Source organism: Spinacia oleracea, chromosome 4, assembly GCF_020520425.1.
Source record: "Spinacia oleracea cultivar Varoflay chromosome 4, BTI_SOV_V1, whole genome shotgun sequence".
Classification (NCBI taxonomy): Eukaryota; Viridiplantae; Streptophyta; class Magnoliopsida; order Caryophyllales; family Amaranthaceae; genus Spinacia; species Spinacia oleracea.
Genome location: NC_079490.1, coordinates 166,862,910 through 166,876,126, shown reverse-complemented (window position 1 = coordinate 166,876,126; position 13,217 = coordinate 166,862,910). Strand labels below are relative to the sequence as shown.

Sequence of the window (13,217 nt, the reverse complement as noted above, 5' to 3'; positions counted from 1 at the left end):
AACCAGTTACAGAGCAGAACAGAGGGATGGCGGTAAAAAAACCACCCGTGTATGTAATTTCTGGCGGCCCAGTCCACGGAGGGACGATAAGCGGCGCCAGCAGAAGTTTGGAGGAACACAGGAACATGGTAAACTATCATAACACAAGAGTGTGGCCGAACCCACCCAGCATACCAGTGATGACGTTCTCGGAATCAGATTGCAAAGGCATCATTTTCCCGCATGATGACCCGCTAGTTCTAACAATCGATATAGCAAATGCCGATGTGAACAGAATACTGGTAGACGGCGGCAGCTCAGCAAACATCATTTTCTGGGAAGCCTTCAAACAGTTGCACATACCAGAGGACGAGCTTCAAAGGGTGAACTACCCAGTCATCGGTTTCTCAGGATCTACAGTGTACCCAGAAGGTAGCATACGGCTGCCGGTGAAAATCGGAGAGGGATCTGAAATGAGAGATCTCATGGTGGATTTCCTAATCATCAAAGTACCGGCGGCCTACAATGTGATCATCGGCCGCCCATTCATACATGACGCGCAAGCGGTAGTCTCCACCTATCACTTGACAATGATATACATGTCGAACCTTGAAAGGCCGGCAAAGATAAGAGGGAGTCAGTTGGCGGCAAGATCCTGTTACTTGACTGCTTTGAGAACACCGGGAAGAATGGTCCCAGAAGTAAACTTGACTACTGAGCCGGCAAGGCAAGAACAAAGGCCAAAAAAGAAGAACGGCACAAAAAGAGGTCGAACTGACCTAGACATGGAACACTTTGATGAGAGACCGGTATCAGCACCAAGACCAATGCCAGATGGTCTGACAGAAAATATTGAGCTGGAGGTTGGAAATATGGATAGAACGGTCGTGATCGGTACAGAAATGGGGAGTGACATGAAGATCAACCTCATAAGCTTGCTAAGAGAGCACGCGGACATCTTTGCATTCTCAGCGGATGAGATGCCTGGTATCGATCCAGAGATAATGGTCCACCGGTTAAACGCCGACAGAAATGTTAGGCCAGTACGGCAGAAAAAGTGTAATTTCTCCAAGGAAAAAATGGCAGCAATACAAGAAGAGGTGGATAAACTGTTGGCGGAAGGTTTCATTGAGCCATGTGATTACCCTGAATGGTTGGCAAATGTGGTAATGGTAAAAAAAGCCGAGTGGGTCGTGGAGAATGTGTGTAGATTTCACCAACCTTAACAGAGCGTGTCCGAAAGATTTCTACCCACTGCCAAGGATTGATAGGCTGGTAGACTCTACTAGCGGCCACGCAATGCTCAGTTTCCTAGATGCTTTCTCCAAATGTGCCTCGCAGCAGATGCCAAAAGAGTAACACTGACAATAGACTCCAAGCTAGTAGCAAGTCAATTCAGCGGAGAGTACGAGGCCAAAGAACCTTCAATGGTAAAATACCTGGAAAAGTTGAGGTCAGTGTCGGCTCAGCTAGAGAAATTCAGCATTAATCTGGTACCCCGGGAAGAAAATACGCTGGCAGATGCGCTATCAAAGTTAGCAAGTTCGAATATCGCCGACTTGAAAAGAAAAGTCATGATGGAAGTCATGAATAAGCGAAGTACGGAGTCGGAAGAACTACGGGTCATGGCCATCACAACTACTTCAGAATGGTACGATAGTATCCAAACATACATACAGACTGGAGCCCTACCAGCAGATTTGGCAGAGGCCAAAAAGACAAAAAGGGACGCGGTTTGGTACATCATCCTGTGGGGACGGCTGTACAAAAAGTCATTTAGCCTGCCATTCTTAAGGTGCCAGACAGCATTCGAGTCAGCAAGTGTAATACCCCGAACTTTTAAAACTTGATTAATTATGCTTAATTATTTTTATTTAGCTTAATTTTGTTTTAAATCTTGATTTCAAACTTTATTTTAATTAACGAAGTTTTGTTTCGCTTGAATTTTTAATATTGTTACACGATTTATTTTTTTTAGATTTTATAATTTAATTCTACGAGCTTAACGACCTTTTTAATCTTAACCATTTTCAAATTTTTAATAATTTCGGAACGTTCTTATTTTATTCGAAAATTTAATTTAACTTTTCGTTAATGATAATTCATAAAGAATTATTTTAGTTAAACATTTCTATTTTAAATCAATTGCTGAAAATAGAAACCAATTTTCTGAATTTTAGCCTAACTAAGTAAAATTACCAAAATAACCCTAACATCACCAATAAGCAAATTCACTTTCTCTTCTCCCTCTTTGGTCGTATGAGTCAGTATACTTGGCAAGCATGGAGCTTTCCAAGCAATTTCACTTTTTGACTCCCCTCCTTCCCCAAATCCAGTCTCCATTCAATTGCAAAATTCAATTTGCCTTCTTCCTCTTCTTGTACAAATTCCACATTTTCTAACAACCAGAAATCAATTTCAATTCTCCTCCCCCTTTTTGTTTTCTGTGATTCGGACCAACCATAATCACCACCTCAACCACCATCAAACACCACCTCAGCCACCCAGAACCATTACAACCACCGTCAGTCACCACCGTATACCCCATTGCCTCCCCTGCTCTCCTTCTCCTTCGTCGCACTACGCCCTACCATCTCCCCTGTCTCTCCCTTTTTCCCCGCCTCGCCGCACCAACACCACACAACGCACCACCACCTCCAACCACCTTCAACCTCTCGCCGACCACCCTCCGTCTCTAAAGCTCCGGCGAACCGCCCTCTCCCTTCCCAAAAACCGATCGAAAAACCCACCAAAAACTCCCCTGCTTGTCCGCCCCTGTCTTGCCCTTTCTCTGTCTCCCTCGTCGTTCTGCCACCACCAATCAACCACCACCATCGCCGCCTCACCTCGGCGCCGCGCCAAACCACCGAGCCACCCAGCCACCTCCCTCCTCTCCCTCCTCCTTCTCGTTCCTTCCCCTGTTTCGGCCCCCTTCCCCTTCCCCTGTTCGTGCCCCATTCAAAAAAAAAAAAGAAAGAATCAGTTCCTTTTTGGAACTTGCTTATATCTCCGCTTAAAACCCACAAATTAAATTGGGCCACACTCATTTGGGCCTTTGGTGAGTTAAATTGAATTACTATTTCAGATTTCCTAATTATTAAATTTCAGATTCTCTAATTATTAATTTTCATGTTTTAATAATCTTCATAATATAATTATTTACTAATAAAATTGATTATTATTTTTCAGATTTAATTATCAATTTTGATAAAATAAATTACTAACTTTATATAATATCTTCATATAAATCGATTTGTGAAATATATAAATATATCCCGATTAAAATCTCGTTTAATAATATTTTCATTAAATTATGAAATTATATTTATTTATAAAATCATTACTTATTAAATTTATTATTTATAGAATATTGATTTTAAATTATTTATCGATTTAGTACTAATTCAACGATTTAATATTTGTAAGAAATTGGACTCGGAGCTCAGGACGAACGAACCAAGCGAATTCCTTAGCAAAATCGCGGAAGTGAGGTAACGGCTATTTCTAGTACCCGCAATCCCCTTATAAATATGATTTATGAAATTATGACGTTATGATTGAATTTATGAATTAAATGTTTTGATGTGTTTTATGGATTGTGGGATGAAATATGATTTGTTTGAATTGTTTATTATAATATGATTTGATTGAGTTTTCTCATAAAATTATGTTTATGCAATGCTTTGAAAGAAATAATATGTTTATTGATCCAAGGATCAAAATGATGTTTTATGAGCTAAATAAGTTATGTTATTTCGAACTGAAATACAAGCCAAGGCTTGGTAAAATTATACAAAACATGATAAATGAAAGTGAAAGACCTGGTTTGTCTGGCGGTATATAAACTACCATCTTCCTATCTACCGGTCATGCATGCACCACGGACACCTGTCCACCCATGGATCACGAGCCCAGGCTCCCATGGTTTATGAGCCCAGGCTCAGGGCCCAGGCCCCATGTTACGATGAGCCCAGGCTCTTGTGGGCCCAGGCCCAGTGGAGAATTCCTTCACGGTTCGTACTTGCCGACAACTAGCATGTTAAATTGCAAAGTTTATGAATGAAGTGAATATGATGTTTTATTAAATGTTTTACTTATTCTATTCTCCCTGTGTTATTAAATAAAATGAATTGAAATAAATTTACGCTGCTAGAATAGTTCGTTACTGAGTCTTCGGCTCACCGTTTTGTTTTCCGTTTTAGGTACCGCGGGGGATGATGGACACGAGTAGTGGCGAGGAGTTTCACTTTATTATCATCCACCTAGTTTATGCTTACAGTCTTAATAGTTTAATAGTTTTAATTAAAGACTCTTAGTAAGTTATGTAGTTTCATTTTAATAATATTAAAGGATTATTATATATATTTTGGAGTATTTAAAGGCTTATGATTGATGTTTGCCTTGTAATTTCCGAAAAGGAAGTTACGGCAGGTAATGTCCCGACCAATTAGGTTAATTCCGCTGCTAATTATGCTTTAATTATTGAATTAGAGGTCGGGGCGTTACAGTTTGGTATCAAGAGCAAAGGTTCTGGACCATAAGTGCTAAACCTTACGGGTTTTGGCACGAATAGAATTCATTAGGCTTTAAGTGAAGAATTTTAAGGAATGAGTTAAAAAGAATGTTCTAAAATCTTGCTAAGTTAAAATGAATATGAGTGTGAGTGTAGGAACGGGATCAAAGGGTTTATTTTATATTATTATTTCGCTTCAATCTGATAAGATATGTTATGCAGAATGTCGACCATTGATGCTATCAACGATGTTACCAACGGAGCTCGCAACGAGCATCATGTTCACGATGATAACGACATTACTCACGAGGAGTATGTCCATGTTAATGGCCATGAGGAAAGGATGGAACGATTGGAAAATGTGAGTGCAATGTTGGCCGAATTAGTCCATGATTCTCGGAAAAAGAAAGATGTTAGTGGGAACGAGAGCGCAACGATGTTCAAGAACTTTTCGTCGCTTAACCCACCGTCCTATGATGGCAAGCCCGATCCAGTTGAGTTCGAGGATTGGATAAGTCGCATTGATCAGTTGTTTGAAACCATGCAATGCCCTGAGAAATGGAGAGTTGATTTCGAAGTGTTCTACTTGACGGGTCAAGCAGGATTATGGTGGAAAGTTAACAAGGAACGAAAGAATGGGTCTGGATTTGGTTGGAACGAGCTACAAAAGTTAATGAGAGACAAGTTTTATCCACCATCCCTGAGGAAACAAAAAGAAGATGAATTTCTACACTTGCAACAAGGAACAATGAGCGTGTTGGAATACGCAAATAAGTTCATGGAGTTGTCAAGGTTTGCACCAGACCTGGTGTCGACAGAGCAGTCCAGGATGAACCGTTTCGAGCGAGGTCTGCACCTTAAGTACCAGGATAGGTTGTCCACTCAGAGGTTTACTTCATACCAGGATATGGTTGATATTGCAGCTAATGTAGAGAGAGTGGTACTGCTCCGAGAAGCGAAGAATGTTGGGTATAAAAGGAGGAATGAAAACCAGAGTCAAGGAGGAGCAAAGAAGCCTAACCAAGGCTATCAGGGAAACCAAAGGAGGAACGATGTTGGAAACAAAGGACAAGGTTATCGTGGAAACCAGAATAATAGGGCGCAAGAATGTGCCAAATGTGGGAGAAGAGGCCACATCGAGAGTGAATGCCGTGTAGGATCAAACACATGTTTTCGATGTGGGAGCCATGATCATTACATCAGAGATTGTCCGAAGCAGGTAACCCCAACCACGAGAGGACCAGTTTCAACTAACAACGATCGTGGTCGGAACAACAACAACACAGGAGGTTCAAACCGCAACCCACCCCGACCACCGCCAGCTGGAAGAGTTTTTGTGATGAGGCAGGATGAGGCAGATGAGAATGATAATGTTATCACCGGTACTTTCTCTATCCATTCTTTAGCAGCCCATGTTCTTTTTGATTCTGGAGCTTCACATTCCTTTATTTCTCCATTGTTTGCAAAGTATTTAAATTTGAAACCATGTTGTGACTTTCATTCTATGAGTGTTTCCCTTCCTAGTGGAGAAATTGTGAAATGTAGAACCATTTATAAGGATTGCCCTATTATAATAAAGAAAGTTGAGTTTCGAGCAGACTTAATAGCTTTTGACCTATCTGAATTTGATGTAATCTTGGGAATGAATTGGTTGACTAAGTATGAAGCTAACCTTAATTGTTCGAGGCAAAGTGTGACCCTTATAACGCCAGATGGAGATAGAGTTTCATTCCATAAGTTAGTAAGAAAACCAACGATTCAAATTGTCCATGCTTTGAGAGCACATAAAATGATTGAGAGTGGTTTATCTGGTTATATGTGTAGTGTTATTGACTTAAATACCTCTGGACCTTCCATTACCGACATACCTGTTGTTTGTGAGTACCCACATGTTTTTCCAGAAGAAATACCTAGTATGCCCCCACCAAGAGAATTATATTTCAGCATTGAATTAATTCCGGGATCCACCCCTATTTCTAAGGCACCATATAGAATGGCACCAGCTGAGTTACAAGAATTAAAGAAACAATTAGATGAGTTACTTGAAAAAGGATATATTCGACCTAGTGTTTCACCTTGGGGAGCCCCTGTCTTGTTTGTGAAGAAAAAGGACGGAACTATGAGGCTATGCATAGATTATCGAGAGTTAAACAAGATTACTATTAAGAATAAGTATCCCTTACCCCGTATTGATGATTTGTTTGACCAACTTCGAGGTGCAAAAGTGTTTTCTAAGATTGATTTGAGGTCAGGTTACCATCAACTTCGAATTAAACACGAGGATATCCCAAAGACAGCCTTTAGAACTAGATATGGTCACTATGAGTTTGTTGTGATGCCTTTTGGGTTAACCAATGCGCCAGCTGTATTCATGGATTTGATGAACCGTATTTTTAAACCATACCTTGATAAGTTTGTAGTTGTTTTCATTGATGATATTTTGGTATACTCTAAGAGTAATGAGGAACACGAGGAGCATCTGAGAAAAGTGTTAGATATGTTGATTGAAAACCAGTTATATGCTAAGTTGTCGAAATGTGAATTCTGGCTTAAGGAAATATCATTTTTAGGACATATTATCTCTGAGAAAGGTGTATCTGTTGATCCTGAGAAAATAAAAGCAATTGTGGAATGGCCTAGACCAACTAATGTACCCGAAGTACGGAGTTTTATGGGTTTAGCTAGATACTATCGAAGATTCGTTCAAGATTTTTCTAAGGTTGCCTTACCCATAACCCGATTAGTTAGAAAGAATACCAAATTTGTGTGGAATGATGATTGTGAATGTTCATTTCAAGAACTTAAGAAACGTCTCACCACCGCCCCTATTCTTACCCTTCCATCTGGAACTGACGGATTTGTAATCTATAGTGATGCTTCCAAGAATGGGTTAGGATGTGTCTTGATGCAAAACGGGAAGGTTATAGCTTATGCTTCACGCCAACTCAAAGTCCATGAACAAAACTACCCTACCCATGACCTTGAACTTGCAGCTGTTGTTTTTGCCCTTAAGATTTGGAGACATTATTTGTATGGAGTTTCGTGTCAAATTTTTACCGACCATAAGAGTCTTAAGTATATTTTCACCCAAAAAGAACTCAATATGAGGCAACGTAGGTGGTTAGAACTTCTTAAAGATTATGACCTTGATATTCAATACCATCCCGGAAAGGCTAACGTTGTTGCAGATGCATTAAGTCGGAAGTCTCACCTAAATTCTATCCTAACTTTTTCCCGAGTCAACCGAGATGATCTACAAAAGATGGAAATTAAGTTTATCAAAGGAGATGCTTGCTTGAATGTGTTAGTAATGAAACCAACTTTGATTGATGAGATTAAGGAAGCGCAATGTAAGGACTTGCAATTAGAAAGAATAAGGAGTGAAGTGGAAAACGGGAAGTCACCTGGTTTTGTCATCCAAGAAGATGGCACGTTAAGGTTTCAGGGAAGATTATGTGTGCCTAATGATGAGAAGTTGAAAAAGAGAATTTTAGAAGAAGCTCATAGTTCACCATACTCGATTCACCCTGGAGGAAATAAGATGTATAAGGATTTAAGGCAAGTGTATTGGTGGAGCAACATGAAGCAAGAAGTGGCAGAGTATGTGGCTAAATGTTTGATATGTCAGAGAATCAAGATCGAGCATCAAAGACCAGCAGGTTTGTTGCAACCTCTGGATGTGCCAGAATGGAAATGGGATTCAGTTTCAATGGATTTTATCATAGGTTTACCAAGATCAACCAAGGGAATGAATGCTATTTGGGTCATTGTTGATCGATTAACAAAGTCAGCGCATTTCTTAGCCATGAAGAACAATTCGAGTTTGGATCAACTTGCTGAACTATATGTGAACACCATTGTGCGGTTGCATGGAGTGCCTAGTGTTAGGTTATGATACATATGATATTACATAAATCATGCGGAAACAACCATTAACCCAGGATTACATATTATTTACACATAATCATATAGCATAGTTTAGATGCATACTCTTTGTTGCGTGCCTTCCCTAGCTGCGCCCGAACCGAACAAGAACAAGTCTTTAGGACTCCAAGTGTCGTCCCTCCGTAGATAGTCCACAGCACGTCCGGATCCGCCTTAAGATTGACCAACTAGAATCGCCCTTAAGGTACTAGAAAATTTCGGCAATTTGAGCAAGATGTGTGTTTGAATTTTCTCTCAAAAACTCACTTTGAATACTTTGAAAACTCGTTATAAATTGTGAGCCCTAGCCTCATATTTATAGGGGTATGGAAAGGGAATCGAAATCCTATTCAGATACAAATTAATTAAACCTAGAATCCTACAAGAACTCTAATTTAATTAATTTATCAAATAGAATTAGGAATTTAATCATTAACCGAACTCTGCATGTTTTAGGAAACGTGCACGAACACAAACACTTGCACACACACACGCACGGCAGCCACGATGGGCCCCCATGCGTGCGCGCGAGCAGCAGCCCACGCAGCGCCCGCGCGCGCTGCGCGCTGCGCGTGCTGTGCGCGCTGTGCGCGCTGCGCAGCCTGCTGGGCCTGGCCTTGCGCTGGGCCTGGCGTGGCTGTTTTGTGCGGCGCGCTTGGCTTGCTGGGCGATGGCCTGGCTTCGTGCTGGGCCTCGTCCGGCAGGCCTCGTCCGATGCTTATTCGTACGATGCGCTTCCGATTAAATTTTCCGATTCCGGAATTCATTTCCGATACGAACAATATTTAATATTTCCGATTCCGGAATTAATTTCCGTTTCGAACAAATATTTAATATTTCCGTTTCCGGAATTATTTTCCGATTCCGGTAATATTTCCGATTCTGACAATATTTCCGTTTCCGGCAATATTTCCGATTCTGGTAATATTTCCATTTCCGATAATATTTTCCGATACGTACCATGTTTCCGTTTCCGGCAACATCTACGACTTGGATAATATTTATATTTCCGATACGATCCATATTTCCTTTTCCGGTAATATCATCGTTTCCGGAGTATTCATTTCTTGCCTGTGACGATCTCAGCTCCCACTGAAACCAAGATCCGTCGGTTCCGAATATCCATAGATAGAGTATTTAATGCCATTAAATACTTGATCCGTTTACGTACTATTTGTGTGACCCTACGGGTTCAGTCAAGAGTAAGCTGTGGATTAATATCATTAATTCCACTTGAACTGAAGCGGCCTCTAGCTAGGCATTCAGCTCACTTGATCTCACTGAATTATTAACTTGTTAATTAATACTGAACCGCATTTATTAGACTTATCATAGAATGCATACTTGGACCAAGGGCATTATTTCCTTCAGTCTCCCACTTGTCCTTAGGGACAAGTGTGCATTTCCTAATTCCTTTGTCGCTCGATGCTTGCTCTTGAACATAAGGTAAGAGTTGTCATCCTTATTACGTCCAGAGGTGTTCCTCGGTTTCAGAGTTCAACTGATCAAATAAACAGATAATCATAGCCTATGATTCATCCGAGCACAGCCATGCATTTCACAGTTTTTAGCTCTCCGAGTGGCCTTGTACAACTTTTAAGCATCTCATCCCGATTTATGGGAGGACAATCCCAATCTTGCGATCTTGAGATTAGACTTCGTTTGATAGGTGATTACCTGAGCGTTGCCTTTATAGCCTCCTTTTACGGTGCGACGGTTGGTCAACGTCAAAGCAACCAGTTCTCAAACAAGTAATCTCAAATCACTCAGGTATTGAGGATTTAGTGTCTAATAATTTAATGAAATTTACTTATGACAGATTTTCATCTCTTACAGTAAAGTTTCATAGGTCTTGTCCGATACTAGTCTTCCCAAAGTAAGTATCTATGCAAATGATTATGACATTGCCATGTCCACATAGTTCAAGAAACAGAACTACTAGTCATTTTGCATTCTAATCGTCTAACGTTTTCTATGCGTCCAATTTTATAGAAAACTCCGACTAGGGACCATTTTCAACTTTTGACATTCAAGTTCACTTGATAGACATTTCTTAGTCACAGGACTGGTCCTGACAGTCTATCCTGAATATATCGTCAAATTTGAAGGGACTCATCATTTAATACTAAACCAAGATTAAATGGAATATGAAAATACATTTCATATATGATAAATGTTCAACCCCATTGTTTTACAACCATGGGCCTCAAACCCATCTTTAAAACAGTTCATGGAATTCAAAGCTATGCTTGATTTCCAGTGCTACAACGTGAGTGTTGCTTCTCACTTGTTGCATAGGTTTAGTTATCATGCTTTGCCAATCTTAATATCCTTTTCATCGAATGTTCTTTGAGATATGATGATAAGATCTTTTCGAGTTTGTTTATTATGTGATCTAGTCTTTCTTACTTCGATGGTGGTTTTACTCATTTTGCAATGAAGAACCATCAAGTTAGCAGACGTTTTTCTTGCTTCAAGAGTGGTTCTACGCATTTTTCAATGAAGAACCATCAAGCCAGCAGATAGGTGATCTACCCAAGTTCAGTGAAGAACTTTAAACAACCCTGTTTTATTGCTTCTTAGGCAATAATTACTTTTACTTCAACTGTTTAGGTTGCTAGTGATGCTTTGTTTGGATTTACTTATCCAAGCAGTTCACAGATATGTGGAAGACTTTCCATCTGTATCTTAGAACATAGAAATTAATATTTAATTTCCCACGCAACAACTCATGGTCTCCAATCCATGTTGCCATTTCAAAACACGATGCTCTATAGCTCGTCCTTGCCAATGGTTAACTCCAAAGGGGTCTTGCTTGATCCTTTGCCAGTGTTTCTGCGTGTAGCATCAATATTTAGCATATCTTTATTTCCTTGAATCAAGAACTATTCCTATGTACCTTTTTCAAGTACCATAAGTATTCTTGATCTCAATCTAGTTGATCTTCACTTAGATCAATAGAGATTGGTATATGTTCGTCATGCCTAAAGTCATACGATACGTTTTTGGCGATCCTCATATTATATCATACATGATAAATTCTTTTGCAGAATAATTCCCAATTGAATTCTATTCATGTAACTTTAGCTCATCTAGTTTCAGTAGATACTAAATCTAGCTAAATTCTTTGACATATAATATAGGTTAAGAATCTTATTTAGATCCTTTGATGTTTAACTTAGTAAATGCTTATACATAGTTCAAACATCCTTTACTTAGATTTATTCACATGGGTCGAATATCTCCAATGGAGACTTTCGTGTTTGATTTAGTAAATGCCATTTACTTAATCCAAAACAATATCATAAGATCTTTGTGAATAGATCTTAATACCCAGTATGTACTAAGTTTCGCCTTGGTCCGTCATTGATGAATAATCTCAAATCTAAGTCATTAGCATTTGAATGTTATTTCACAATAGAGAGATATGTGTGTGATACACATAGGACCAAATAAGTTTTAAGTACTCCCACTAAACTTCTTATACATCTATAAGAATCATGTATATTTTATGAAACTAAAATGCTTATTAGCTTCACTTAAAATACAGTTCCCATTCCCAATTGCTTGCTTAAATCTGTACTTAGATTTTATAAGCTAGCTTTCCTTTTCAAGCATTTATTTGGATCCACAAATTCTATGACATACCATGTACATATTATATTCCATCATTTGATTGAGGAATACGTTTTGTCATCCAATTGCCAATATGCAATCATTGCTTGAATTATAGACTTAAGCATTACGATTTTGCATGAGGTTTCAACACAATCCATGCCATGAATTTGCTTGTAACCTTTTGCAACTAATCTAGCTTTGTGTGTGAACACAATTCCATGTTTGATGGTTTTTATCCTTAAAACAAACTTGCAACCAATAGGTGTGAACCTATTCTTGCAAATCAACAAAATTTCAATTTTGTCATCAAAACATTGAGTATGTTTTATGGCCTCTAACCATTTAAAACATTTGAGTCTATATATGTCCTCTAACCATTTTAGGGAATCTGGGTTTCGTCATAGCTTTCTTACAAGTCACAAACTCATTAATCTACATGATAATAGTTTGACTGCAAGTTGTAGGTTTCTTCACTATCTAATGGAAGAATCGCATAGCTTCAATGACCTGAACTCCATGTTTCTTCACTATCTAATAGAAGAATCTCATAGTTCCAGTGACTTGAACTCTATGCCTACTAGGGTATAGAACATCAAACAATAGAATATCAATAGCTATTTGAAAGTCCTTTGAATATTCTGTTCTCCTTGAAGCACTTGTAAAGTCTTCTAAGAGATGTCTATTCTTTAAAGCCACTTGTAAAGTCCTTATAGAATAAGTTCGGATTTTCTGAAGCACTTCGAAAAGCCTCCGGAATGTCCGTTTATGTTTGTTGTTTTCCTCGAAGACTTTCGAGGTCTATTTTCTCCCACTTGTCATTTTGGAAACGAATCTCCAAAAGGACATTATTTCGAGCAAACAAACATTATGTTCTCAAAAATTCGTGGTAGAAACAATACCCTTGTGTCTCATTTGAATAAATCATAATGAAACATATATCTAGACTTGGGCCTTAGTTTGTTGAATAACAAACACTAAGCTCCCACTGAGTTTAGCAACTTTCTAGATATGAAAAGTTATTCTGAAATTACTTTTCAATAGCTTTGACGAATTTGGTTTAGTTTGGTGGTAGTTGAGCATTTTGTTTTAGAAATTATAGGAAAAGTCTTTATGATCCATCATTGATCGAATCAAGTACTAATTGACTTCGATTATTCCAACTAAGATATGCCATATCTTATGG

The 13,217-nt window shown here is 39.0% G+C and overlaps 1 protein-coding gene across 1 annotated transcript; it reads left to right on the top strand.

The window, feature by feature from the left end:
* The first annotated feature begins 1,307 nt into the window (after positions 1-1,307).
* LOC130472139 (uncharacterized) lies at positions 1,308-6,049 on the top strand. The gene is made up of 3 exons (XM_056842589.1): positions 1,308-1,802; positions 5,397-5,711; positions 6,038-6,049. Exons 1-3 carry the CDS (start codon positions 1,308-1,310, stop codon positions 6,047-6,049), a joined length of 822 nt encoding a protein of 273 aa, XP_056698567.1.
* Positions 6,050-13,217: the final 7,168 nt, after the last annotated feature.

Coding starts and splice junctions, on each gene's coding strand:
- LOC130472139 (XM_056842589.1), top strand. CDS start 1,308: ATGTGCCTCGCAGCAGATGCCAAAAGAGTAACACTGACAATAGACTCC. Junction 1,803..5,396: donor CAGCATTCGAGTCAGCAAGT/GTAATACCCCGA, acceptor ACTTCATACCAG/GATATGGTTGATATTGCAGC.